Genomic DNA, 27,872 nt, shown 5'->3' on the forward strand with positions numbered 1-27,872 from the left:
TCCAGCAGGCAGCACAGGGGCAGGGATCACCATATGCCTTCCAGCCAGACACCTTGGGGCACCATGGTCTTGGCCATCATGGCCACAAGCAAAGGTCAACGAGGTCAAGTGCTGTGGGATAGACATGGACTTGACTTCACGCTCCTTTGAATAGAGGCCCCATGAGCAATACCCTTCCTCCTCCCTTGAGCTGCATCATGGCTTTTGCACCCAAGTTGAGGCCGAGCAATTACAGAGGAGGAGAGAGGCAGCAGAGGCTTAGCACAGGCCCGGCCACAGGGGAAACCGAGGCAGGAACAAGTCAGAGGTACCCACTGTCCTCACCAGAGATTTGGCACTTCACTTGTTGCAATGAAAAGACAGACCATTGCAAGAGAGATACAAAATATAGCACTTTAATGGCAGCAAGATAAAAAAAATTACAAAAACCATTTATTAAAACTCAGGTATAAAATAAATAGGCAGCCTTAGCAACACATGCAGAGTCCTGGTTTGTTGTCAGCTGCAAGGCACAAGCCCCACATCCTAGCCACACGCACAGAAAGCATGTTAATGAGGATTTACACATGGACGCTGCTGCCTGGTCACGCTTGGGAGACACCAACACGTGCATTTCTGAGGGTGAAGCCAACCTATTAACACTATGCTGAGATCTTCAAAATAAAACATATAAACTCTGTCTCTGGTTAGAGGAATTAAAACTCTTAGGTCTCTATATCCAACATTTACATATATAATCTCTCTGCACTGGTTTCCAAATTTCAAAGTACATCCATATTACAGATAAAAATATAAACTCATAGCAAAAACAACAAACAGGAATTTCTTGGAGGAAGTTTTCCTTGGAAGGTATACCTTATTCTCTATCCACAGTATCACAAACCTTTGGGAAGAACTGATTTCTAGGAAGAATTTACTACATTTGAGCATTTTAAAGCTTTTCCAGGAGTCACCTCCTTCCGAAGGGATATTCTCAGCCAGGTCCAAGTTGCAGACTGGGGCAGGTCATTATAGCTGTTGATTTTCGGTTCTGCCCGACTTGCACTCAACAGAGGCAGCACAAAGTGCCGCTAGCTTGGATTGTCCCACACAGCTCAACGCTCTCCTCCCCTTGCCATCAGCTAGAGGAAGCAATACAAGAACTATCTCATTTGGTACAAAAAGCATCGTTATCAGTAAAGTATCTCCACACCTGACATTTGGGATCCAACTAACTCACAAATAGCAATTTTTACTGCTGTGTTTATACAGACTTTAGACTGGAAACAGCAAAGAAAATTAAGAACCAGAGGACACTTTCCAAAAGGACAGTTTAGGCACTAATGGAACCAAATTGGATCTAGATTAACCCGAACAGCTATATTGTCGAGAAGGCAGCGGCTCAGACGGCGATCTGCTGATTTTCCCGGTAGAGCGGCCGCTGGTGTGTCCCACAGATATCCTGGAAGATCCTATACACTTGGTCGTGCTGTGTCTCATCTGCGATGGGGAGCATGGGGCTGCTGCTGCAGGTCTTGCCGGCCTCCTCCACCACCTGCCTGACACACAGCTGCTCCACCTGCAGCAAAAGGGTTTAAAAAGGCATGAAGACACTGAACCAAGAGCAGCAGCTTGAGGCACCTCCCGTCACCTCCGTCCACGCTCCACCGAGCCAGCCAGCAGAGCGCAAGAGGTGGGAGAGATGCAGCAGAGCGGACCAAGGCGAGAAGCGATAAGCACATGGGAGTCAGGCAGGGAGGAGTGAGAGCAGGGCAAAGGGGGAACAAACACACTTCCTAGCAATTTAAAAAAGCTTTTTAAATTGCGAGCCGCATGGGGGCTTTGTTTGCTAGTGTGATCTAACCAGATGGTCCAAGGGGTCTCTGAGAAGGAGCTGCCCAAGCACCTCTCTGGAGGCTCTGTGTAAGCCAACATTCATGCCCCACTCACCACTCCACCAATTTAGGCACCCAAATGGCCAGTGGCCCCAGGGGTTGAAGCTGCGCAGAGAGTGATAGAGCTCAAAAAAGGGAAAAATTGAGAGCTGGGGGCTGGGAGCAGAGCTCCCAAAGGCAATCCTCTCACGGTGAGGCCGCACCTGAACGAGGATGAGTTTGCACCGCAGCGGCACCGTGTCCGGGAACTCCTCGCCGAAGCACAGGATGACTCTGCTCTCCGGGAAGCGGCCTTGGTTGTTGTAATACTGCTGCAGCTCTGCAAGGAGAGGAGCACAGCTGGAAGTCACCTGGCACAGCTGTGATCTGCTACACACCCCTTAGGGACCAAACACACCCTGCCACAAAAGAAACCTGTCAGCTTGCTCAAGATCTTGGTTTTTTGGGTGGGAGGAATTTGTTAAGTGACACTTCACACACCAGATTATTCCTCCCCAATAGAAAACAACTACTAGTCCAGGGAGTACCAGAGCCCCTGGGTAACATAGCAGTGATGGATGCTGATAACTTCAAAGTGGTCCAAGGCAAAGGACTCACCTGGGGCAGGCAAAGGATTTACTTCCCTAAGGGTATTTAGCCAAGCAAGGATTAAGACTGAACACTGGATGCTTTGGGCCAGATGCTTCGGCCCCACATGCCTGGGCTTGTGGACTTCAGCATTAGGAAGTACAGCAGAGTCACTGGGGTTGTCACTCAGCCATGGAAGAGCCATCATCAGCACCTTCCCAGCTCAGCTGAGCTTCGCCTCCCTGCCAACACTAGCAGGATCAGCAGACAAAGGCAGTTAAAAAACCTAGAGTCAACGAAGAGAAACAAGGAGGGAAAACGCTCCTACAAACCTCGGAAGAACAGGTTGGTGTCAAATATCTTCACCACTTCATCCCGGTCCAGCTTGTTGGGCCTGTCCTTGTACACCATGGTGTTCCCACTCCAGAAGACCCTGCCTTGGCACAGCCTCTTGATGAAGATGCCTTGCTTGTTGCTGTGCAGCAGGACGCCTCGTTCCAGGTGCCCAAAGAGCTTCTTGGTGATCTGCTTCTGGCGGTCATTCTGGATCGCTTCGGCAGACGGGAACCTTACATGCTCCAGGGCATCCGGGGCATAGAGCTTCTCGCCATGGCTGGAGGGCTGGCTGAGCGAGATCCGGCAGCCTTCAGGGTAAGAGGTGGTGATGTGGCCAACCAACCTCCCTCCATAATAGAAGCTGATCACCATCTGGGAGTAACCTGTGAGGAGACGCACGCAGACATAGCCCATCACGGGGAGCAGCCACACTCTTCCTGAGCTTCAGCTGCAGGGCCTGAATCCAATGAGGAGCACAATATTTCCTGGGCACAAGTCTTACTCACTGGAGGAAACCTTTTACTTACTAGAGCACATCTCCACTTGCTTTCAGCCTTATAGCAGGAATAATCAGCAAGTGAGAGCTCTGATTACTGAGCCCCCTTTTCCTGGCTGATGTCAGTTTTCAGCATGGGACCATATTGGCCCAGGTAATACTCACTTCCCCAGGTTTTGCCTTTAACATATAGCTTTGGTAGGTGGCTACAGCCTCAACCATTTTATGTACATAAACACCGCACTTACAACAAGAGCTGAACACCATTGAGCTGAACCGCAGGAAGGACAGTGCAGTGGTTAAAGCAACAGGGATTAGAGCAATCCCCACATGCTGCAGGTGGTACTCAGCAAGATCTTCTTCCGCCAGTGCTTTCACTCCACACTTCCCCTGTTGTGGGCAAATCTGCCCAAGCCAAAGGCACAACTGACGCCAGCATCCTGGATCAGCCCGTGCAAGGGTGCCCTGGCTGCAGGACACCCCAGCAGCGGTGGGATGTGTCCTGGCTCAGCCTGCAGACCTTGTGAACACTCAAGCATCCCCAAAGCTGACAAAGTCCCCCACCCTGGGCACAGGGCTTAGCTGGCAGAGCCACCTTCTGCCACCGCAGCTGCACGCACAAGGTGGGGACCAAGCTCTCCAAGGCATTTGATGACCACAGCATGGAGCAGGGAAAGCAGGGCAACGGGAGCTGCCTTACCTGAATGTTGTTGCTCGTAGCCAGAGTATCCGTTCATCAGGGGCAAAGCTGTTGGCAGAGAGAAACCACAGCTGTGCCTATGTGCCCAGCTCTGGCACGGGGCATCCTCCCCAGAGCCCGAGCACCAAGTCCTGCTCGGCACCACCACCCCCCCAGGCTTCTCTCTCCCTGGGAGCCTTGTGCTCACCAGGGTTCCCCAATCCTGCTTGGGGGATGCCAGCGAATACATTAGGGTGGATTTAATCTCATGCAATAAGCATTGTGCTGCCAGCTCTCTTGTACGGACTGCAGTGTTCACAGTTAACACTTCAAGTATTCTTAATAAACTGAAAGAAACATAAAAACAGCTGCTGTCTGGGAGGCTGTCCTGCTGCATTTTTCTTTGTAGCTGCTCCCCAGGACAGGAAGCTCGGTCCCATTAAACACCGCACAGACTATCGCCTACTTACCAGGGCTGGGTTGCTGCACCCACCAGTCCGGTATCGGGGGGTTTCTGCAAGTCTCCTGAGGGGGCGAGGGGCTTCTCTTGATGATACCCAGGTATTCGTCTACACAGGGGGGCTGGAGCAGGGAGAGAAGCCCGTTAGATCAGCCAGAGGCGAAGTCAAAGCAGGTTTCGGTCACTGATCTGCCATAGTCACTCAGTGGCCAGCATCCCCCTACAAGGGGTCCCAAAGGCAAAGCAAGGAGGACAAGAGATCAAGGCACAGATGAACGGTTTTGGTTAGAAAGAGGGACTTTGGGAATCCCCAGGCTGTGTCCCCAGATAACACCCTCGAGAGCTGCTGAGCAGAACCAGCCCCACGCTATGCCATGAGGAAGGGGAACAGAGCTATGAAAACACCCTCTGTCTCCCCGGTGCACGTCCTGCTGACCCGAATGCAAATCGAAAGCACGGTCCATTCATGGGTAACGGCCCCGAGGCCCCGCGGTCGGTTACGTGAATGAATACGGCCATTGTAGCTGCGAAAGAGCCTCGCGGGCTGCTCCGATTGCAAGAGTCGGAGGTTTCACTTTAGAAAGGCAACGTTTCAACCGAGAAACTTGGCTGTCCCTCCTCGCCCGGTCGGAAAGGTCCCCGGCGGTCGGGACGACTCACCTCTTTAATCAGGTCATCTATTGCGGAGGGGCTGCAGTCCATGTCCGCGACTTCGGTCAGGCTGCTCCCGTTCCCAACGCCGATTTTGCCTGGGAACAGATAGAGGGATCCAGCAGCGGCCTCCGGGCCCGGCAGCGACGCGGCGCGGGGCCAGCCAGGCGGAACAGCCCAGCGCGCCGCCGGCGCCGCTGCCTTTCCGAGGACGCTCACCCCGTGAAAGTTATGAAACCGAGAACCGCAGCGACCCGGCGCCCCGAACACCGCCCGGGCGCAGCTCGCAGGGGCCGGCAGCCCCCCGCCCGCCCCCCGCTCCAGCGGCCGGGGCCTTTCGGGGCTCAGCTCCCCCAGAAACCCGTCTGCGAGGGGCTTTGCCTGTGCCAGTCTGCCCACAACGAGCAGAAAAGTCAATCAGATTGACCTGGGACAGAGCTGGCCACGGCACCGAGGTTTTTTTTCTGAGCACCCAGAGACAGGAGATGCTGCTGCTTCTCCTTTCTCTGCGCGCTGTCGGCAGGAACCTGCCGTGCCATTTGCATACCGCGCCAGAGCCCAGCGCCGAGCCCCCCGTGTGAACACGACCGAAGAGGACCAAGATGCTAAAGGGAGATTTCCTGGCAATGAGGGTTTTTTTTTTTTTTTTTTTTTTGCAAAAAGTTTTACTTTAAGAGGAAAAAAAAGTGCGCACACACACACATCTAACCACAAATAAAGATATACTTAGTGCAGCCTGCACCACACCGGACATCACAGCAACAACCGCTCTCTGCTCAACTGCTGTTACTCTAATCACTGCTGTCACTGCTGGGCAAGGGGAAGGGATTTATTGCATTTATTTTACTGCCTCGATTGCATCCTCACAGGGCAGTCTGGAGGCTCTGCAAGGGGAAGACAAAGCATTGGGACTCAGTTCCCCGCTTCTGCCCCAAAAGGACCTCACTGGAGGAAGGGCTTCAGCTGTGCCCCCATGCTATGGCAATGCCACCACAGCAGCAGCTCCCGGGGGCCTCTACCTGGCTCCCAGGTCTGTGGCTCACAGATGGCATTGCTACATCTTTTTCTCCCCCCGTTTGGGAGGAAGTAGACTGAAGGAGGCACAGTATAAGCCCTTCCAAAGGCTCGAGACCATCTGTCTAGGAGAAAAGGTTCAACTCTGAGGTTGTAATGAGAGCTGGATCCCAGGATCCACAACAAAACCCTCTGCCTCTCAGCAAGGTCTTTTCTCCCTCTTTGCTGAAAAGCAGCATCCAAAACCTTACAGGACAGAAGCTCACGCAACGCTCCAGGTAGGAGCAGCTCTTTAGGGAAAAGGAGTGCATCCTCCCTCCCGCGCCTCCCTGGAAGTGCCGGGCACATCCCCAGCGCTGGAGCATGGGGGTGCGAGCACGGCACCCAGCCCAGGAAGCACAGCTCAGTGCCCAAATGTAGGTCAGCAGCAGCGGCACGAGGCCGCTTGCTCTCGCCTGCGGTTATTCGCAGGAGAGCTGTGACCTCTCCTAGCTGCGATGTCCGCGCACAGGGCTGGTCCCGCATCCGGACACTTACACTTCTGCTCCTCCTCCGGGACGATCCGGTAGACCTTGTAGGGCTCAGAGATGTCCAGCTGGGACCTGTCCGTCACCTCCTCAAAGTCGGGGCTCTTGTTCAGGGCGCAGCGGAGCCGCGTCTTCCAGGTGGCCGGCTCCGCTTTGTCGCCTTCCTTGAACTTGCCTTTGAAGACGGCCCAAGCCTAGGAGCAAAGCACAAAGCCCAGGGCTGAACATTTGCCTACTGAGGGCTAACTGGCTTGGACATTCCTCCCTGCTTTGGGAGCAGGGCACCTTGCGCTTGGATTTAATATCCATGGAAAGCTTAGACATTAAGTCACACGCCCCAAGTCTCTGCCAACTAAATTACACCAGCCTAAGTGAGCTAAGATTCAGCCCAGCACCTTTTATACCACAGCTTAAACTAGAGCCAAGACTACAACACATGACCTCATCCTTGCACTGACAGATGAGGGAAAGCAGCTTGGGATACAAGGAAACCCATCAGAAACAGTGATGGGTCAAGTGATCCATTAATACCTAAATTAAAATCAGAAGAAAACTATTCTCAGCTTCCAGCTAATGAGCAAGGATATACAGATATCTGAATTCAGCACAGCCTGGCTGCCATCATAGCTCAGCGTCCCTGAACTAGCCCCGAAAGACAACTCCACCTGCCAGGGCAGACATTCGGAGATGCGGCTGGAAGCCAAGGGAATTCCTGTGGAAGGATCTCACCCCTTTAGTTCAAGAAAGGGTTTCCAGCTCTTCACCCTCTTGCAAAGTGAAGTATTTCCCCCTCCCCTCCCCTGCAGGGAAAGCTGACACTTCCTTCCCCTAAAGACTGGATTTACCAAAAAGAAAAAAGCTTTAAGCAAAAAAACTCTCATGAGAAGGTTAGACTAGGTCAAAAAGAGCATATTCAGCTCTTCCTCGCATCAGACCAGAACTAGAACATGCTGAAAGTGAATGCAAATCAGGCATTTGCCAGAGAAGATTCAAACAAGCCCCACAGAAGCCCTCTGGAGATTCACTCCTACATAACAGGAGGTGGCGAGGCATCTCCTGGGAGGAGCAAACTCGCAAAATCTGCGGGCGCTGAGGATGCTCCTCACCAGCCAGAGCAAGTCCGCCGGCAATGAAAAAGAGCATCATGGCACCCAGGAATCACGAGGAACACGAGACCAACCATCCTGCCCCACCTTGAAAATAGACGCATCCACCTCCTGGTTATAGTCCTGCTTCCCAGCGTGTTTCCAGGGGATGCGGAACATGGTTTTCTCCTCATTTTCCCAAATGAGGCCGGGGTAGAGCTCGCTGTCGATCTGCTCGATCAGCCACTGCCGGAGCCGCCTCCCACCGTTCCTGTCGCACATCCTGGAAGCGAGACAACACTGGTGTCCGTTAAGCCACCCCGAGCAATCGCACCCCGCTCTGTGGGGACACCCCCGCCCCAACGACACTGCCGCCACGGCGTGGAGAAGGGCACCACGGGGAGACGACGGCTTATCCATCAGCATCGGGAGAAAAGGAGCTACTACACTGCTGTGTTTTGCCAGTAAGAACTTGGGTACGGAGGTACTCAAATGTGTTTTGCTACCTTGATGTATGTATTTTCAGCCAACAGGGACTGCTTGTTGCCCTGTGACTGCAGCAGGGCATTAGCCTGCGAGAGCCTGCAGATTGCAATGAGACTTCCAGGAAAAAATAAATGAAGCAAAGCAGTTTTGCTACAAGCGACCACACTCTGCTTTTGTTTGTCATGTTTGCACCTGGAAATAGCAATGCCTGCAAGCAGCTTTAGGCTGGTCTGCACATCCCACGGGTTTATACGTTAGGACTTTTCTCCTTTTTAACGGGAAAAGGAAAATCAAGGCAGTATCCCCACGAGCGGCTTCTAATCACCCCTCAGCAGCACCCAGGGCCATCACCTGCCCGAAGCCCCCGCCAGGCCAGCCCGGGACCGCCACGCTCGCCGTATCCGTTCCCCTGGATTCGGGCACGCCACGAACGGCAGCTGGAATTCCCCGTGCCGCAGCCTGCCAGCGTTTCACACGGCATCTTGGGCGTGAACCCCCCCCCCCTTCCCGCTGGACAAGCGCCGAAGGGAGAGCTACGGGAGACGACGAGAGCCCCAATTAGCCCGCTCAGACCCTGCAGAAGCGCTGCTGAGAAGACCTTTGAGACAGCGTAGACATGGCAACAATAACATGCCAAATTTTTGGAGGATTTTTTTCTTTCCTGAGAATTACTTTAAATTCATCTCCCAGCTCCTTTGATCAAAGCCCAAGTGTTCTCATCACGGGGCGGGGGGGAAAGAAAAGAGCTCTGTTTACTCCTTTTTTTGGCTGCATGACATGTCATGCACGAGCTATGGAGCCGGAGATTAGAGAGCCTGGTTGTGGGGTCACCTAAAGGAGTGACACTGCCTGCACCGTCCTGGGGTAGACGGTCCCTTAGGTCCCCAGCACACAGGGACCGAGTGCTCTAAGCTATCGGCACGCTCTGCCCTTTAGTGTCTCTCGCAGTGGCTCAAAGAGCAGGTTTTCTGCATCAGATCTCCCCACATCCCATGCGACCTCTGCTTCAGCAGGGGGGAGAAAAATAAATAAATAAACGCAGGATTAAGCCACAACTCAAAGCAAAAGCAGCAAGGACTTCTGAGTCGGCCCGTTTCTGTGCACGCAGCCCAGTGCTATACTTAGCGGCAGAGTTTCCTCTTGCTCACAGGACTTGGGGCCCCAGCACTGCGCTGGAGGCCACGGGCGACCCAGCCCAGCTGGGTGCCTACAGAGAGCCTAGGAGAAAACTGCACCCAGGTCGCCGAGCTGGAAGCCGAGCACCCAGCCCAGCCCTTTCCAGGTGCCCCACGGCAGCGAGACCGGCGGGGACTTCGTGGCACTGACCACGTCCGGGTCTTAGAGATCAGGCAAAAGCTATTTGCAGCGCGCGGCCCCGGCAGCGCTGCTGGCGGAGCAGCCCCGGGACGCCAAGGAGCGCCTCTCCACCAACCCGCCCCGGGCCCTGGGCAGAGGTCAGGACATTCCCAGCACTGGGACGGCCCAGGGACGCGTCACCGGCAGGAAAGTAGGTCAACAACGCTCCGAGTCAAGCCAGAGGCAAATGCTCCTCACCCACCCGGCTCGCGGCTTGAGTTACTTGGTTTTCCCCTTCTCCAAGCGCTCGGAGACTCTCTCCCCCCTATTACTTTTTGGGGATAGATGGCCGCATTAAAGGCTCCCGGCATCCCGAAGCGATGCAGAGGGCACAGCCCTGCACCACCTCCGCGAGCCGGGCGCCCCGAAACGGGAGCCTCTCCCCGGAGCTACGTGCAGCTCGCCGCCGGCTCCCCGCACCGAACGCCACGGTCTGAGTTACGCTTTCTAGAAAACAGGATGAATCAGAGCAGTCCCACTGAGAGGGCTATTTCCTAAACCCTTCCTTTGGGCTTCTTCCCACTGCTGGCAGAGGCCAGGGCTCCGGTCCCCCCTCCTCCAGCAAGCTCTTCAGCACCCGCGTTTGCAACACGAGGCGGCATGTGCACACGGCGAGGCCTGACCGCTGCCTTCCCTGGAGCCCACCCGAGGCTGCAGCCGCCGCTCGCTTGCCCCCCGTGCAAGGGGGAGCCCGGTGGCATCGCTGGAGCCCGCTGCCACCGAAGAGACGAGGAGGAGGCCTCGGCCACCATGTATCATCCCACCTCTGTGCAATGCACAGCAAGACCAGGGTGGCACTCTGCACCCATCCCCGCTGCCTTTGCTGCCCCACGCCTCACACCAGACCGAAACTCCCCAGCCCGTGGTCAGTCACATCCTGTCCTTCCGAGCGGGCCTGGTGGTGACTTCACCCAGGCCACTGGAGCAGCTGCAGGCCCCCCCGCTCCGCACAGACCTGCGGGAACGAGCCTGGGCTCAGCCCAGGGCCCCAGCCCCCACATCCCCTGTGCCCTGTGCCCACATTTCACACATTCCCAATGCCCCACATCCCAATTTCAGGCATCCTTAACACCCCACACACCCCTTTCATGCACCCCCAGTGCTCTGCATCCCAATTTTGGGCATCCCTAATGCCCCACACACCCCTTTCATGCACCCCCAGTGCTCTGCATCCCAATTTTGTGCACCCCTAACGCCCCACACGCCCTTTTCATGCACCCCCAGTGCCCTGCACCTCGATTTTGTGCACCCCTAACGCCCCACACGCCAATCTCACGCATCCCCAGCACCCCGCATCCCCATTATTGCGCACCCCTAGCACCCCGCCTCGTGCCTCCCCAGTGCCGTGCCTCCCCAGTGCCGTGCCGTGCCGTGCCGGGCCGCCCGCTCCGCGCACCCCCCGCACCCGCTACCTGCCGCCGGCGCCGCTCTCCGCTCGCCCCGCGCCGCGCACCGCCCGCCGCCTTATAGGGGCGCGGGGGGCGGGCCGGCGTGCGCCCCGCCCCCTCCGCCCGCCCCGCCAATGGCGAGCCGCCCTCCCGGCCGCCCGGCCAATGGCGAGCGCGCCGGACCCCCGGCGCTTTCTCTGCAGCGCGCGCCTTTCCGAGAAATCAGCCCGCGGCGCCCGCGCGGGGGCGGCCCCGACGGCGCGGCCGCTCCGCACCGCTCCGCACCGCTCCGCGCCGCAGCCCCCGCGCCTGCCCCCTTAGGAGACCTCGCTTCTGCCTCCTACCGCGCACCCGGACAGCAATCTGCAGCCGGAGCGGCCCTTTGCAGTGTTATTCCCCTCGCCCGAGCCTTTGCAGAGCTATCTGCAGCTTGACTTCAGAGCGGGTTGGGTTTTAGGTTTCTTTTTCTTTTTTTTTTTCTCGGATTACCAGATTACACACGCTTTTCTTGGAAGAAAACCATAATTACTCCCATGCGGGTAATACAGAGAAATGGGAAATGCATGGAGTTGTACAGCTGGTATAATAAAAACAATGATCTAACGCAGACAACCTTTACTGTAATTTGTAACAAAAAAAAATGATGTAATAAACACCCAGATGATCTTAATCAGATCTCCCCTGTGGAATGTGGGGAAGAATCAAAAGCATCCCCTGCAATCAGATCCAAGTGGGAAAGTTATTTCTGCTTTCACAGGGAACAGAGGTAAGCGACGCGGGGGGCTGCCTTCACCGGGGACCCACCGGTGCAGCACATCCCGGCTGCAGCAACCGGCACGAGAGGCAACAGCAGAGGCTGGTCCCTGCTCTGTCTCATGTTGAAAACTAGAGTTAAAAAATGTTTCTTTAAAAAAAGCTGCGACACGTTTGGAGTATTTTAAAGGGGCTTCCTACAACGAAGCCTGTTGATCCCTTTCTCCCATCTGGAGCCCAAGGAGATGGAAAGAGAAGCAGGACTAAACGCAAGCCTGCAGCCCAGGGGGGTGATCCCATCACCTCTGGCTTCATTTTGGTTGCATGACTTTGTAGACAGCCTGGAAGCAACTGCAAGGAAATTCAGAGAACTGCACAAATAACAAACACAGGCGAAATCAGAGCCAGGGCTGAAGCGGCTGCGCTGCTTTGTATCACGACCGAAGTATGCCAAAAGGGCTGAACTTTCTCACCATGCCAGCGCAGTTTAATAACGCCCTATCCTCCAAGGGCTGCGGTCCGTGAGCCTCACTCAGCTTGACCCTCTCGGGCTGCGGAGGAGCACACGGGGGCCGCGGGAGCCACCGTGCACCCGCATTGCTTTCCCTAGACGCGCAGCCCGCTGCCCTCCCGGCCCCCCGGTGCAGCGGCAGTCAGGAGCAGGAGCCCTGGGCGAGGTGGGTCCCGCCAGCAGGAGGGTGATCTCCGAGAGGCAGGAATATCAGCTGCCCCAAAACCCAGTTTGGGCTTTTTTGGATGTTCGGGCCGTCTCCCCCCGTGCAACAACGCAGGTCCCACTGCCACATGGCAGGAAAGGCAGTGCTGGAAGGGGCGGGAGATGCCCCGGGGTGGCCGAGGGCTTCCCGACAGCCGCTGGCAAGGCGAAGCGCTGAGACAAGCCTCCGGGGCAAGCAGCGTGGCCAAGAATGTCTTGCAAACTATTTCCCCATGTGAGAACAACATCCTGGTAAGCCCATTTGCACTTAACGAGAGCAATTCCCACGTGCTGGAGGCACCAGGCTTGCAGTATTGCAGTATTGCTCGTGGAGCACAGGGGAGCTAAGCAGCAAAGCGAAGAGCTCTCAGCAACGTGCAAGTAAGGAGTGGAAATCGCTACTGTTTTAACTGCTTCAGGCCCCACCTTGCAGTGCCCAGAGGTGCTACGGCCTCCACGGCTCCCAGAGACGCGGTCCAGAGAAGCCACCGGAGCAACTTCATCCCAAGAGCGCGACGGGGCGGGCAGCCCGCGGGGCACCGCCACCGCCGCGCGCGTCCCTTGCGCTTCCCGAAAGTCCAGGTGGTTTCTCCCAGGGCGGCAGTTGCCTCGTTGCAGTCGTTCCTGGGGAACCATCGGAGGCCAGTGACCCCCCCGGGAAAGGCGAGCGGCCGCACTTGCCGTGCGCGAGAGGGGCGCGGACGGACGGACGGACGGATGCAGGCAATGGAGCAGCAACGCTTTGCACCGAGCCCGACCGGGGGAGGTTATCGCACCTAGCGCAAACCTAATCTCTGCTTATCACACATCTCTGATGACTTCCTATTAATACCAGAAACCAACTTTCTTCTCTTTTTCCTGTGCACAAGTTCCATTTTTCTGCTTCCTAAAATGATAACGGAGGGATTAAATACAATATCGGCAGGGTTTGCTCAGCTTCCCTTCAGTCCGTCGGAGCGACAGCATTTACGGCGCTTTGTCACATTAACAGCGCACAGCGAAAGGGGCCTTTTTCTCTATTTGAGGAGACAGCAAAAAGCCCCTGCAATATTTCTCCCCAAATCCTCTCCAATATGGCTAAATACTGCATCTTTTAATTGAGGCTTTTTTTTTAATTGGGACATATACTTTTGCTCGTGGGTCTCATCAAGAAAATAGAAAACAGGGCACAGCGGTGGAGCGGGCATGTCCAGCTCCTTTCATTCCCAGCAGCAACGCGGCAAATCAAGAACAGCCGTTCTCGTGGTTTTAATCAGTCTCCGCTTTACTACAAATTTCTCAGGTCATATATGGCATCGTCACACTTGGAGACCTCAGTATCCAGAAAATTTAATTAAGGGAATTCCTAGAAATATTTTAAGCACAATTTTTTTCTCAGAACAGATTGCAGAACAGAAATTTTGAGAAACCGAGCAAGGTATTTATAGCAAAAGACGAAGCTAGCATGTCAGACTTCAATGTTCCAGATGCAAAGGCGGCGAAGGCCTGTTTTGCTGGACAGAGAGATGATGGGTAGAAAATAAAGCAAATAAAGGACTGGGTCTGCTTGGGGGGGGAAAGGACCCTGGAAAGGGCCTTAATGCGGGGCCGGTCTCTTCTGTGCAGAGAAGGAGCTGTGTGCTGCACGGGACGTGGGACCTGACCTAAAAAGAAGGGCCCCGGCCCGGGTTTTTCAGCGCTAAAAAGGCGGTTGTTGCCGAGAGATGCCGTGAAGTCGTCCTCCAGGCCGGCCGAGCACGGCCGAGCAATCGGCTTCTTTTGCAACCAGGGACATTCGGACGGGGCAGCAGGGGAAAACCGAAGCCAGTGCGGCCCTAAGGAGCAGGACGCTGGGGAACGGGCAACTCTCCAGCGCCTCTGGATTTCCCCCCGCCCGGGGGATTTGAGAAAACGCCGGGCAAGCATCTGTCGAGGACAGCCTGGACCAGGAAAGTCCGGAGGCGCTGGCGGGCCGCCGCGGGCCCCTCGCCCGGACGTTTAGTTCTGGCGCCTTTCGCCCGAGGACCCCAAAACGCCTTCACGACCGCAGCCCCGCGGAGCCTCCCCGCCCCGCGAGAGCTCCTCCAGACAGGTAAACTGAGGCACAGGACAAGCAGCCGCTTCGCCCAGGGGCACGCTCCGAGCCGGAGCCGGCGGCTGGAAGCGGCGGGGTTCCCGGGGCTGGCGGCACCCACGGGTGCCCGGAGTTTTCCCAGCCCCCGGGGACAAGGTCTCTCTGCGAGCAGCCGGGTGCTCATCTGCTCATCCGGCTGCTTCCGCCGGCGCCGTGGGGACGCGGGTAAGCGGGAGCCGGAGCGTCGATCCAGGAGGGCTCCTGGCTCCCGGGCTGCTCCCTCTGCCGCTCCTCCTGCCGGGCGAGCAAGCGCTGCAGCTCCTCCTGGTCGCCAAACGGGTTCCTGCCGTAGTCACGCCGGATCCAGGCGCGGTACTGCCGAGACAAGGCCGAAAGAGGTTGGGAACGCCCGGCGCGCGCGCGGGAGCCGGCGAGTCAACCCGGGGCGATGCCCGCCGCGGCACGGCGAAGGGCCGGGACCCTGCTGCGCGGCGGCTGCCGCACATGTATTTTGTGCCGAGAGAGGCGACGTTTCCCCAAAGGGGCCTTCTGCGCCCCCAACTTAGCGGAGACGCTGCAAAGTGACGTCCCGTGCGGGGCAGGTGCCAGCCGCGTCCCCGGGCAGAGCTGCTGCGCGGCGCAGGGGGAGAAAAGCGGCACGTGCTGCCGGGAAGCGGCAGGAGGGGAAGGGGACACGTCCCCGGCAGAGAAGGCTCTTGCACCCAAAGCGATGAATTTTGCACCCAAAGCAAGGAAGTTGCAGGCAGCCCAGCGCCACGGAGCGCGCAGGAGGGAGCAGCCGGTGCCTGGGCGCCGCGCGTCAGCCCCGCCGGGAGACTTGGCGCAGCTCCGGCTTCGCGCGCAGGGCCGCGGCAGGCCGACAGCTTTATTTACCCCGCGCTGCCAAGAAGCTGCTGCTGCTCCTTTCGCGACCGAGTTACTGCACGGCAAGCTCCCCCGCGCTCGCCCCCCGCTCGCGCTCGGCGGCGGCGCGGCGCCGGGGCTGCGATCGCTGCAGCGAGCCGAGCCGCTTCTCGCGCGTTCAGCGGATACGTTTGCGGAGCCGCTGGCACCCGCCCCGGCCCTGCAGCCGGAGGCAAAGGGCAGCCCGGCTCGAGCAGCGCCGCGTCCTGCCGGCCGGCGGCCAGCTGGCGTCAGCCTGGAGTCCGGAGGTTGCTTGGAAGCGGAAGGCGGCTTGGAGAAACGCTTCCCGCTGCTGCTGGGATGAGAAACAGGCTCTAACTGCAAGCCCGGGGCCGGCGGGGAGAAGGGGGCCGAGGCGCGTCCGGCGGTGCCGGGCGCCTTCTCGTGAGAAAGGGTCGGGGCACGGATCGGCAATGCAAAAATCGCGGGGTGCAAGGATTGGAGGTGCTGCCCCGGAGAGGGAGCAAGCGTCGCACCCCCGGCTGCGCCCGCCGCTCCCGGACGGCGCCGGGCGGCCGGCACGAAGCCCCCGCGGTTCGGGGGGCCGTGGCCGGGGGAAGCGGGCTGCGAGGAGCGGGGCAGGCAGCTGCCGCGTCCCGCCGGAGCCGGGAGCGCCGAGGTGCGGTGGGAGCAAGCCCGAGGCGAACGCTCGCGCCAGGCCCCCTGCTTCCCTGCAGCCAGGGAAAGTCAGCGGGGCCGGAGGGGATTTCCACTGGGAATGTCCGGGCTTCCCAAATCCCCTCGCTCGGCAGGCCGGGGACTCACCATGCCCGACGCGCGCTCAGACGCGGGAAGAGCCACCGGCAGGGCTGGATGCCAACCCGAGCCCAGCGAGCCGCGGCTGATATCCTCCGAGGGCTAAAAAACAACCGCTGGGAACAACATCCCAGGCGATTTCCAGGTGGGATGCGCCGGCGGCTGGACTGGATCTCGTTCCTCCAGGCCAGTGCCTGGAGGTCGCTTCGGGCTGCTCCGCACCGCCGGTGCTTCCCGCAGCGCCAACCCTGCTCCTTGCTCTGCGGGCCGGGAGCACCGGTGCCACCGGCACGGTGCCAGCGCCGTGGGGCACCTGTGGGCGGGGGGACAGGTACGTCCCCCCCCTGCAAGCACCCGCCCTGCGGTGCTTCCTTCTGGGATGCCTCCGCCGTGGTTGGTCCCTTCCTTCCCCCTCTTTATCCCCGGCGCCCCGAGAAGCCCCGTTCGCCGGCTCGAAGCCGCAGCGGCGTGCCAGAGCCGCGCTTCCTCGCGGGGCGGATCCTCCCCGCTCCTAACTCCCGGCACCTCGTCCGCGATCGCGGAGCCGGATGACGTTCTCCAGAACGGCGTTTCCGTATTTCCGCCTTCCGGGACGATAGCCAGGCTAAATTAGGAAATCTGACCTCCCCTTTCCTTTAGCATCAGCACGAGCTGCTACGCCGCAGAGGCCGGCTCACGGCATCCTCCGGAGGTGCCGTCTCCCGCGCGCTTCGGACGCGGCCCCGAGCCCGGCGCGAGGACGAGCAGCCTGGCGCCCTGCGCAGGGACAGGGACAGGGATGCGAGCGCGCTCCGGGCGGCACCCGACTGCGAGGCAGCTCCGGCGCATCCCACCTCCCGGCGCCCAGCCCGAAACCACGGTTTGCCTAACCTGTCCCAAGCCACGGACACCCCTTTCGCTCCTTCCGCTTGCAAGGAGGAGCTCGGAGGTGGAAAAGGCACCGGCTCGCTCCGAGCGCAGCAACACCCGGTCCCTCGTGGCTCGGCGATCAGCTGCTGCTCGTCCAGAGCAAATCTTCTGCACAAAAATCCTGACACTTCCCCTTATTAAAATGCAGCTGCGGCTGAGTAACGCGGGAGCGCTTTCATTCCCCCTCGCAAACGCCCAGCCTTCGCCCCGAGGACCGCGCGAGGAGCAGTCCGCCCACGAGGGCGTTTGCAGCTTCCCCCCCGGATACGAGGAGCACCGGGAACGCAACGCGTTTCAGCTCAAAGGCTTCGCTCGCAGAACCCGCGCCCGCCGCTCACGGCCCGGAGGCGCGCGGCCGCCCCGCGCGGCCCTCCGGCCTCTGGCGCTTGCAGGGAAACGCTCGCCAAATCCACGGCGCCACTGCAAGAAACCAAAAGGCAAAGAAAACGCGGAGCCTAAAGAAAAGGGAAGAGCAAGTGACATTTGCAGAGGCCAGCCCGGATTTGGGGGAAGCCGAGGGGAAAAACTCCGCTTTAGGAGCCTACGGGGGCACGGCCAAGCCCGTTGCCCTTGGAGGACGCGGCGCTCCTCGCCGGGGGAAGCCCTGCGGGGAATCTCCGGCCCCGCGGGTATTTTGCAATCCCTCGGACCCAGCATTTTTGCTGGGGGAAGGCGGGGGTGACAGCCAGGAGGGTCACGGGCCAGCGCCCGGCCGTGGGAGGGAGCCCCGTGCGCTCCTGCGGGGAAAGGCGCTGACCATCGGCACCGGATCGCGTGCCGGGAGAAGAGGCGAGAAATCCCCTCGGACCGGGCGGCCGGGGAGAGCGCCGGGCCGCCGCGGCGGCTTGCACGCGACGACGGGCCGTCGCAGCCCCGCTCCCCACCGCAGCAGAGGAAGACGCGCGGCTGCCGGGCCGGCGGGGAGCTGGGCTTTGCCCGCAGGGATGCGGAGAGGAGCCAGGGGGTTGGCAGATGCTCTAGACACACCAAGCTGGAAGCTCACAGCTTATTTCCTACCGCTTAGCGATCAATCGCTGCTCGGAGCAGCCGCCCCCTCGCTAGTCACAGCCCCACCGGCACGTGCCCGGCTGCTCCGCGTCGCCTCTCCTCTGCCGGGGCTGCAAACGGCCTCGCTCGGGGGCAAAAGCGCACGAGCAATGCCATCGCTCCGGCTCCCGGGATGCGGCTCGAGCACGGGGACATCCTGCCCTGGCACGGGACATACCCGCTCAGCCACCATCGCTGCTCGCCTAAAACCCGGCACCCTGCTTCGTTTGGGGAAGGGAGAGGAGAATTTCTTAGTTAACACTCGCTTCCCTCCATCAGATGCTTCTAAAAGCAGGGATTTTCTTTCAAGGAAAATCCAAGCGCTGTCCGGGATCGCAGGCTTACAGGGACCCTGCCTCCCCCTCCCATTCCGCCCTCGCCTCCCAGACGCCCCAGCTGCACCTCGTTGCGCGTGGGAAGCTTGGGGCATTCCCTGGAATCACTCCATCGAATCACTCCATCACCCCTTCCCTAACTCCCGGGGGGGTTGACGCTCAGGTGTCCTTCCCACCGCATCCTAACTGAACCCTCGAGAAAATAAGGATTTTCAGACAGCCTCGTTCAGTGCGCTCGCGTAACGTCGAGGCACTTTTTCTTTGCATGCATGCATGCGCACATGCAAAAAGCAAAACCTCCAGGTAATAAATAGCGCGCGGAGAGGCCGGCTCGGGCGAACATCTGGGCCCCGCAGCTAGCTGCATGCAAAGCAGCCGTGCCTGCCTGCACGCTCTGCAGACGCTATAAAGGGGCTTTGGCTCCGGAGTCCTTCGGCAGCGGGTCCCCGCGGCGAGGCGCGCGCGTGCCGCGCCAGCACCCACCTCCGCGAGCGAGGTCGCCTCGTAGTCCCGCAGCTGCCGCTGGAAGCCGAAGTTGGGGCTGACGTAGGAGCGCGCGGCCTTGGTGGCGGCCAGGCACGTCTCCCAGCCGAGGTCGGTGACCGTCATCAGGTAAGCGACCAGGACGGTGGTGCTGCGGGAAACCCCCGCCAGGCTGGCGCGGCGCGGCGGAGCGGCGTCAGCGGGACGCGCAGCCCCGGCGCCGGGAAGCACGGCCGCGGCACGTCCCTCCGCGGTGCGTTCGGGCGACGGGCTTCCCCCCACCGCCCCAGCGCGGACCCTCCGTCCCGGCCCCCGCCGCCTCCGCCTTTCCCTCTCCGCAGCTCGCGCTCCGTCGGGAATCCCGTTCCCATCCCGCAAACGGAGGGCGCGGGGACCCTCGCGCCGCTCCTGCGAGCGCCCGGGACCCTTCCTCCCTCCGCCAGCCCCCCGACGAGCGAGCCTCTTCCCCGCCAACGCCAGCTACGCCAACGCCCGTCGCTAACGAAGCCGAGTAACGAAGCGGGTGCGGGAGCGCTCACCAGTGAACGAGGCAGCCGCCCCCACAGAGCCGGCACTCGTGGATGAATTTGATGCACTCCTTGAAATGCTGCATCCTGGAGGGAGAGAGCAGCCAGGTGAGGCGGGGACGAGAGGCCGTCCCCAAGAAAGGAAACCCTTCCCAGGACTTCCCAGCCTCCGAGGAGGGAAACCACGGCCTCGGGATTTCCTGCTTCCCGAGGCGCCGAGCCCGGAGCGGGGCGATGCCACCAGCAGAACGAGCTCGGGCACGAGCCGGGGGCGAGGCAGCCTCCGGGGCACGGCACCCACGGGATGCGATTCCTTCCGCCTCCCAGCTCCCGGGGAGCAGCTCCGGGCCGGGGATGCAGAGCCTGCGGCTGCATCCCTGAAGCACAAAGTACTGCCGGTCCCCGGCAGCTCCCAGCACGGCAGCAGCTTTAACCGGAGGCAGCAGGGAGCGATGGGCTCTGCTCCCGCTCACCGTTCCCACCTGACGCAGGAAGCTGAATCCCACCCAAACCAGGAGATGCAACGCGGAGCCGGGTTATTTTTCCTCTAAACACATGCTTGCATGCTTGGAAGAGGACATGGATCTGGAAGGGGGAGGCTGAAAGGAGCCCGCCGCCGGCTCCCGGGCGGCACGGACCGCGTCCCGGCAGCGCTGCCAGGCCGGGAGCCGCGAGGGCCGTTCGCCTCCCGGACTTCCTCTGCCTGCGCGTGATGAGGGTGGGCGTGCGCTCGCCTTCCTGATTTCTCGGAAGCCGGGACCCGAGCCGCCGCGGAGCTCTTGCCCTGGCGCGCGGCTCGTCCCTGGCCGAGAGCCCCCGCGGGAGCTCGGGCCCGGCGGGACCCGCTCACGCTTTCTGCCCCCCCCCCCATCGAGAGGGATGCTCTTCTCCTCCTTGGGAGGGCAGAGTTTGGGCATCTTCTAAGAAACCGGCCAAAGGCAACGTTCAAAAATAGCTGCCCAGAGCTCAACAAGCACAAAAACAGGGGATTCGCCGAAGCCTCGGCCACACACACAAAACGCTTAGTCTCTCGGCCGCTAAAGGAGGTGCCGGTCCGTGACCCCTCCCGGGCTACGGGGCGGCTACGGGACGGCTCGTCCTCAGCCGCTGGGGCACAGGCACCACCTCCGCCTGGAGAGCAGCTTTCCTGACCCCTACGGCTTGCCCTGGGGGATTTATCCTCGTCCGGCTCATCCTTGCGGAGCCGAGAGGCCGGCAGGAGCCCCCGGGGCCGCGGCAGGTTGCTTACGCAGACCGCGCAGGTCCGAGCTTTCCAGATCCCGGGTGGGATCTCCGCAGCTCCGCCGGGTTTTCCAAGGCCGGGCCGGCGAGAGGGAAGGAGGGAAGGCGTCCCCATGCGCTCCCGGCCTCGGCCCGTGGGATCGGCATGCTCAGCCCTGCGGGGCCCCGAGGCACAAGCATCTCCAGGACGCCAAGTTCACTGGGATTGTGAAATCCCAGGCATAAACCGACGAGCAAAAAATAGAATAAGTCTTCCTTCCGGCAGCCGAGCTTTTTCTTCTTTTTTTTTTTTTTTCAGTAGACATGCCACAAGCGCAGAGAGATGAGAGGAGAGAAAATAACATCCAAAAAACCCTGATCTTGCTGAGGCAGGGCTTTCTTGTAAAGCTTCTCTTTCCGCTCAGCGGGAGCATGAGCAAGCAGAATTATATGCCAGGGACACGGCCAGTTTCTCCAAAAGACACTGGGAAACCAGCGGCTCCGCAACGGGTTTAGCTGTGGTCACGGGGGACCGACTCCGGCACGTGAGGTCCTGGGAGAGGAGGCTGAGCCCGTCACAACTCGCTGCATCTCCCGCAAGGGAGCGGGAGCCGGCCCGGGCCCTGCTTCGCGTGCAATAACCCACGCAGAAAGCGCCAGCGACCGCCAAGGCAGCGGCGGGAAACCGCAGCCTCTGCCAGGCTGGTTTCTGCAGAACCGCCGATGCTGTCCCGCACGCTCGCCTCCCGTTTTCCATAAAAATCCATTTTAATAATTATTCTATTTCTCTTTCCAAGGAAAATGGGAAGATTTATGTATTTTTTTCCCTCTAGGGCAGGGAAAATTGCACCCTTTCTGAGCCCTTCCAGGTAGAAACCATTCTGAAATTCAGTTGCAAACTCGATTTGCTAGATTTACTGGCTGCATACACGCAGAGAAACAGAGAGACTTTAAAACCCTTGAACACCGTCAGCCGCCTGAGAGTGAACCACCCCTTTTCTGAAGCTCAGCAACGATACGAAGCTTTTGCGGCATGAACAAGTTTGAACCTTGGCTCAGCAGAATTTGAACTTTTATTATCAGAGAATTAGCAAAATGCCACGCCGGGAGGCAAAAGGGTCACAAATCACTTACAGGTTTTGACTGGACGAGTCCGAGGCCGATATGCAGAGATAAGTCATGCCCTGCAAAAAAGGGAGAGTTGTAGCAGTCAGATACCATGGCACAAGGCCATATCTCCCGTTTCTCTCTGCGCCTTCTCCCTAGAGCAGCCTTAGCACAACACGTGCTTGGGGTAAAATCCCTCCTGCGATCACCGAGCCACGGCCCGAGGCAGGATTTTCCCAGGGCCCAGATCAGCGCCCGGGACAGTTCCCGAGCCGGGAGGACGCTCCCGGCGCCTCCGGCCCTGGAGCGAGGCACGAGCCCTGCCAGCAAGACGTGCGCGGACACGGATTTACCCTGCCACGCTCATCAACGAGTTATTTCCTCCCCGTCCTCTTAATACACCATAAATCATCCTGCCGCGCGTTGGCGTAGGTCAGGTTACTTTCCTTTCTTTAAAGCCTCACTTCCTCCATCCTCCCTGTTCCGAACTAAAATTAGAGCCTTTTCACCCGTTTCCCCCCCCCCCCTTCCAAGCCAAACGGGGTGGAAATCCTGCCAGAAAGGGCTGAAATAGCCAAACACCCATGCACCGAGGATTGCCCCATCTTCATCCAGCTCTTCCCGGGCATCGCTGCCTGCTGGGCGGCCCCGGCCCCTCCGCCCCCCGAGCCGCCGGAAAGCGCCCGGAGCGAGCTCCGGCACCGCGCGCTCCTCGCTCCCCTCGCGGGCTGCAGCCGGGCGGGAGCCGCTGGGAGCACACGCGCAGCGAGGTTGACGGGTCTCGGCCCGGTCCCTGAGGATGGCACCCGGGAAACCAAGGAAGCTCAGAGCGATGCTTGTGCCGAGGGAAACCCCTTCGGGCCGGGGGGCTGCAGGAGGGCCCGGGCTGGGCTCGCAGGGAGACTGTGCGGGGCTTTTCCCGTGTGTCCCCCCTCCGTCCCGCAGCGCACCCATCCTGTGCTCTCCGCCGCGGCGCGGGTGAAGCCAGCAGCCCGCCCGGCGCGGCCGAGGATGCTCAGCAAGGCCGTGGGAGACGGGGACCGAAACGGGGCCAAACAGTGGTCTGGACCAGCTGGGGCTGCAAACCGGGGGGTGAGGGGCTCCGGCGGGGGTGAGGGGCTCCGGCGGGGTGGGGACCGCCGGTTTGGGAGAGGAAGGGGAGGCAAGACGGGGCCGCGGCTCAGCCCGGGGTGCTGGCGGGAGCCGGCAGGCGCTGCCCCGCGTCCGGGCGAGCCGAGCCGGGCCGGGCCAGGCCGGCTGCTGCCCCGCTCCCACCGCCGGCCGTTTCGGGGCCGCCGGTTTTGTGCACGCTCCCTCCTGTGCTCTTCCTCCCCCCTCCCACGTCACCCGAGGCGCCTCCGCGGGGGAGAAGCTCCAGCGGTTCCGTGGAGCGGCGGCTCGTCGGGAGGAGCGAGCGGGGCCGGCCCGGCGCCCCTTCGGCTCCCGCAGCGCAGCGGGGCTCGGCCGGAAACGGCGGGGTGACTCGGGCAGCCTCGTGCCTCAGTTTCCCCCCTTTCGGGCAGGGGGGCACCGAGCCGCCGCCCCGGACTGCGCCCGTCGCAGCGACCCCCCCCCCCGCGCTGGGCACCGGGCTGCACACGGGAAATCCCGGCCCCCCCCCGGCCCCGGCGCCCCCGGGCGCTGCCGGACACCCCCCCCCCCCCCCGGCGCCCTGCGCCGCTTTGCACGGGCCCGCAATGCCCTCTCGTGGCCCCCGCGCCGCCAGCACCGCCACGCGCCTGCCGCCGCCCTTTGCTCTCCCCGCACCCCCCCCCCGGCCGCTGGGACCCCCCTCCCCGGCCCCGGGACCCCCCCCCCCCGCCGCCGGCACGGAGCAGCCGAGGGGCGGCAGCGCGGAGCCCCCTCGGCGCAAGCCCGGCATCGCCTCCCCCGCCTGCACCAGCCTCTCCGTCCCCACCGTCGGGGTCCTGCGCGGCCACCCCGGGGCGCTGGCGGCTCCCAGCACGCGGGGGGGGGGGGGCCCGCAGCTCTCCCCCCCCCCCATCCCCAGCATCCTCACCTCCAGTACGGGCTTGGCGTTGTTGTGCACGGAGAGGATGTGGGTCACGCCGTTCCTCAGCAGGTTTTCTCGGTCCTCGGCGTCTGCAAACGGGTGCAACGCGTGAACCCCCCCCCACCCATCGTTTCCCCTCGCACCTGCCGCAAACGCCTCTGCCACCCCCAAGGAGGGAGAGGGGTCCCTGCCAGCCCCCTGGCCCTGGGGCGGGGTGGCTGCGTGGAGTAGAGGAGGCATCAAGGCAAGCTCTGGCAAGGAGCATCCGAATAAAATAGCATTTCTCCTGCCGGAGCAGGATGGTTTGCAGCTCCTGTCCAGTCATTTCGCTCTGCCCAGGACTCATTTGTCGGCCCCGGGGCATTGCTCCTTCAAAGCAATGACCACCCCTGGGCGGTCAGCAGGCAAGGCAGCTCCTAAAACCACCACCAAAATCGGACACGGTGCAAAACACAACTTGAAAAAGGTGGTTGCATGCTCATTGCATAGGTGAAACCTGGGCTGGAGGCCTGGGCATGTGATAGGAAAGCCCAGCGTTGGCTCCACTGTAAACATCATCTCAGCAAACCCAGGGAGGTTTCCAGCCGGGAGAGCGGGTCCTGCGCACCCAGGCACGTTCGGTGACTGCCGGTCCCAGGGCCAGCCCCTGCCCAGGGCCAGCGCTGCTCCTTTTTGCACGAGGCTGCCCTGGACTTGCTGCTGGGATGGGGCTTTTCCAGGCTTTCGGTTCTCCAGAAGGCCCCAAGGTCCCCAAGCGGGAACAGCCACAAGGAGCCTCCCCCCAAAATGGGATTTTCTGCAAGGTGCGAGGGGAGCGCTGGAAAGGGGACCCGGAAACACCCCCTTCCCTAGTGCTGGCAGCAGGTTTCAGGACACTGATTTCCAGGAACGAAGGATCTTGAAAAGGGCCGAGACCCCCGGCCAGGGAGAAGAGGGGCCCTCCGGCACCGCCGGCGGATCGCACGGAGCGAGCCGGCGCGGAGGAGGCGAAGCCGAGCGCCGCACTTACCACTGATGTTCCCGAGATAGAGGCCTGTGACCACCTGCGGGGAGGCAAAGCGGAGAGTTCAGACGGCGCCGGGCGCAGCGCGCGTCCTCGCACGGCGGGGCGGGAGGGCTCCCGCGGACCCGACCCAGGGATTCTCCTTCCTCCGGAGCAGGACGGCCCAAATAGCTCCCGGGGTAGGGGGGAAGCAAAGCCCCTTGGACGTGCTGCTGTCGGAAAGATCCCGCCGGGAGCTGGATTCCCGAAACGGGTCCGCCCGGGACCTGCCGGCGCGCGGCCCCCGGAGCACGAGGAGCCCGGCCCAGCCGCCACGGGCGGCTCGGACTCCGAGGCACGAGCGGAGGCCAGCCCACGGCTTTGCTTTGCCTTTCTATAGCAACCGGCTCTTCCAAATAGGTTCAAAGGTTGCCTCCGCCAGCTAGGAATAAACGGGCATTATAAATTTCTTATAAATAGCACCAGCTATTTATAACGCTTCTCTGGCCAGGAGGCTGCAGTAAGCGCCTTCAAGCATGCAAAATCTGTCTCCTGCTCTCTGCTGTCGGCTACAAAAAAGAGACAATTTTGCGTATTTACGGAGTGTAATAACCTGCTAGGGCCATTTCCAGAAGCACGGAAAGGAAGAGCTCCTTCCCATCAGCATTCATTTACACCCTTCCTGCAGAAGAAACCCAGTTCAAGAGGCTGCAGAAAGGTTTTCCCAGCAGAGACGGGGCCTCGGCACCTCTGCGAATTGCCTTTGCGCGCCCTGGGTCGCCCGCTCGAACGCACGGACGCTGCACGGCAGCAGACATCCTTGCCCTGGTCCAGGCGATTTGTTTCGGGCTGCGTAAAGCCGTTGCAGCGAGTGCAGCGATCTAAAAGGAGCAGCCCCTGGGGGCATTTCACAGCCCCGAGCGGGGCGAAGGAGAACACGACCGGCAAGGAAGCCCACGGTGAAAACCCGAAGGAGCGTGCAGCTCCTTGCAGGATCACCGAGCTCCCAGGTGCGGGTACCGGGAGCCACGCTCTGAGCCCGACGGCTGCGGAAGAATTCATTAATTTTTGTTACCCAGGGGTGTAATAAGAAGAGAGCAGAGACGGCTCTGATTTATCCCGGCGAGCGCGGCGCTCCGCACGTAACGGGCGCCTCTCGCCCTCCGAGCGCCCGGCACAGGCTCCCGGCCGCCTGCGCCGCGGCCGGCCCCGCGGCCAGCCGGCCGGGGACGCCGGGGGCCCCGCGACGCGCCCGGGCGCAGCCGGACGGCGCGGCACGGCGCCGGGACCCGCGGCCCGGAGGCTGCCAGAGCCGCTTCCAGGGGCGGCCGCGGGGGCCGGAGCGCAGCAGAGCCACCCGGAGAGCTTGTCCTGATCCGGTGTCTCTGTTGTTGTTTCAGAGTCTAATTTTAAGCTGGTTAACGCACGTACCGAGCGGTTATTTAAGGATACAAACCGAAATCAATCCCCCCCCCACCGCCAGCCCTGCAGTTCAGCTGAGCAGCGACCGTCGGTAAAACGCCCCTCGAGCCGTGCGCACGAGGTGTCCCCGGGCACGGAGGCGTCTCGGGGGTGGCGAGGGAAGGAGATTTCCCTGCACGCGTCCCGGTAACTTTGCATCAGAGCCCGGGAGGCTCCGAGGGGCCCGCGTTAGCCCTGCGGACGCTGGCGCCAGGGCTCCACCGCCCGAGGGACGAGCCCCTGAAGGCAGCTGTCACTTTTTAAACACTTTAGCACTTAGCTCATCGCCCGCAGCACAAACCCAGGGATCGCCGCGTGCTTTTAAATGCACATGAAGAAAAATCTCTTTCTTAAATGCTCGGAGTTTCAGAAGGAAAAGAGAAAAGGAAGATGCGACCGGCTGCATCCGGGGTGTGTTGTTGCGGCCTGGGAACGAGCGTCTGCCTGGATAGTGGCAAAAAGGTGCCACGGAGGAGGACAGGCTGGCCCCGTCCTGCACGTACCTTGCTCATTCCACTCCCCATGGTTTTTCCTCTCCCCACGGTCAGGACTCGGCAGTATCCAAAGTTTTACCTGCAAATAAACACCCCAAAATCCCCAACAGGCCTGTGAGATCCGTCCCCCTCCAACAGCGCGTCCCGCTGCCGAGAGCAGAGGAAGGGGGCAGCACGCGCGGGGCGGGGAGCGTGCAGAGCCCCGGCAAACTCAGCGCACTCACCGGCGGCGCGCTGCTCCCCAGGGCTCTGCCGCGGCGCTGCTGGACGAAGGGGGACCGAGGAGCGCGGCCGCCGCGGGGCGGGAGGGGACGAAACAAGGAGCTGGGGGCTGTGCCGAGGCGCTCGGGTTTCTCTTCCGGACTCCCTGGCTCGCCGGGGCTTTTGCGGAGGCTCAGGCTCTTGGGGAGGGATGAAGAGGGGGGCGCCAGGGACGAAGCACTGCCTCACCCCGGAGGTGCTCGCAGCGGTCCCCGGGCAGCCCGCAGCCCTGCCGGGCTCAGCGCCAGGGGACCCGAAGCGCCGGGACGGGAGCAGCGCGCCGGGCAGAGCGCGCACGTGTTTTCTCCGCGGGCTCTGGAGCGGCAGGACAGATTTCCGCTGCAGCGAGCGGGCACCTTCCCGCGCCGCTTTCCCGGGGGATCCGCTGGGGCATCGCTCTCGCCCCGCGGGGGCCCCGTGCAGCGCAGCCCGTCTTCCCTGCTCTCTGCTCCTTTCGGGGCCCCGTCTCGCCTCTGAGCCAGCGATGCCGCGGGCTCGTACAGGCTCCGCAGGCACCGGGCTTCCTCTCCCGGCCACGCTAAATCCTCCTGAAGAGGAGACTCAGGGGAGGAATGAGATCGGAGTTCAGAAGAGAGCACTTACCTCGAAAACCAGTGTGGCGAGAGCGATGTGCAGCTAATGGAGCGTTTCGGGGGAGTCCCTCTCCCTCTCCCTCCAGTAAGGGAGACAGCAGCAGCTCTAAAGCAGCACTGTAATTCCCACACATGCTTCAAAATATCAATTTTCAAAACAGATATGCCTGCCACCTCCCAGATCAATGTTATTAGCCCGTCAGAGGCAAGAGCTGTACAAAGAATGAGCAAATATAAACCTCCGTGGTGGTGGAAACCCTGCAGTCATCACGTATCTGTGTTGCAGCAGCAAGGTGAAATCTAGGTTACAGCAAATTC

At 60.8% G+C, this 27,872-nt stretch overlaps 2 protein-coding genes across 9 annotated transcripts; both read right to left on the bottom strand.

Annotated features, from left to right (window-relative positions):
- Nucleotides 1–379: 379 nt before the first annotated feature.
- IRF8 (interferon regulatory factor 8) lies at nucleotides 380–27,797 on the bottom strand. 8 transcript variants are annotated; one of them, XM_062586207.1, is made up of 13 exons: nucleotides 27,565–27,797; nucleotides 26,710–26,779; nucleotides 24,773–24,806; nucleotides 23,770–23,852; nucleotides 21,777–21,826; nucleotides 7,798–7,972; nucleotides 6,615–6,798; nucleotides 5,073–5,161; nucleotides 4,423–4,534; nucleotides 3,974–4,021; nucleotides 2,774–3,160; nucleotides 2,078–2,193; nucleotides 380–1,558 (listed from the first exon to the last, which is right to left on the bottom strand). In XM_062586207.1, the coding sequence occupies exons 2-13, from the start codon at nucleotides 26,728–26,730 to the stop codon at nucleotides 1,382–1,384; spliced, it is 1,476 nt and encodes a 491-aa protein (XP_062442191.1). In that variant the 5' UTR covers nucleotides 26,731–26,779; nucleotides 27,565–27,797; the 3' UTR covers nucleotides 380–1,381. The 8 variants fall into 8 exon arrangements, with proteins under 8 accessions (XP_062442191.1, XP_062442193.1, XP_062442194.1 ...); XM_062586209.1 differs by lacking the exon at nucleotides 27,565–27,797 and adding an exon at nucleotides 26,925–27,077; XM_062586210.1 differs by lacking the exon at nucleotides 3,974–4,021.
- LOC134146058 (dual specificity protein phosphatase 22-A-like) lies at nucleotides 13,701–19,557 on the bottom strand. Its single transcript, XM_062586217.1, has 3 exons — nucleotides 19,434–19,557; nucleotides 18,895–19,066; nucleotides 13,701–14,815 (listed from the first exon to the last, which is right to left on the bottom strand). Exons 1-3 carry the CDS (start codon nucleotides 19,505–19,507, stop codon nucleotides 14,621–14,623), a joined length of 441 nt encoding a protein of 146 aa, XP_062442201.1. The 5' UTR covers nucleotides 19,508–19,557; the 3' UTR covers nucleotides 13,701–14,620.
- Nucleotides 27,798–27,872: the final 75 nt, after the last annotated feature.

The sequence above is a fragment of the Rhea pennata genome, chromosome 13 (genome assembly GCF_028389875.1).
Source record: "Rhea pennata isolate bPtePen1 chromosome 13, bPtePen1.pri, whole genome shotgun sequence".
Lineage (NCBI taxonomy): Eukaryota > Metazoa > Chordata > Aves > Rheiformes > Rheidae > Rhea > Rhea pennata.

Excerpts from the sequence above, each read along its gene's own strand:
- LOC134146058 (XM_062586217.1), bottom strand. The coding sequence starts at position 19,507 with ATGCAGCATTTCAAGGAGTGCATCAAATTCATCCACGAGTGCCGGCTC. Across the intron at positions 19,067-19,433 it reads GGCGGCTGCCTCGTTCACTG|CCTGGCGGGGGTTTCCCGCA; the intron begins GTGAGCGCTCCC and ends GCGCCGCGCCAG. Across the intron at positions 14,816-18,894 it reads AGGCGACCTCGCTCGCGGAG|TACCGCGCCTGGATCCGGCG; the intron begins GTGGGTGCTGGC and ends TTGTCTCGGCAG.
- IRF8 (XM_062586207.1), bottom strand. The coding sequence starts at position 26,730 with ATGGGGAGTGGAATGAGCAAG. Across the intron at positions 5,162-6,614 it reads CCCGGAGGAGGAGCAGAAGT|GCAAAATCGGCGTTGGGAAC; the intron begins GTAAGTGTCCGG and ends ATCTGTTCCCAG. Across the intron at positions 2,194-2,773 it reads CACCAACCTGTTCTTCCGAG|AGCTGCAGCAGTATTACAAC; the intron begins GTTTGTAGGAGC and ends CTCTCCTTGCAG.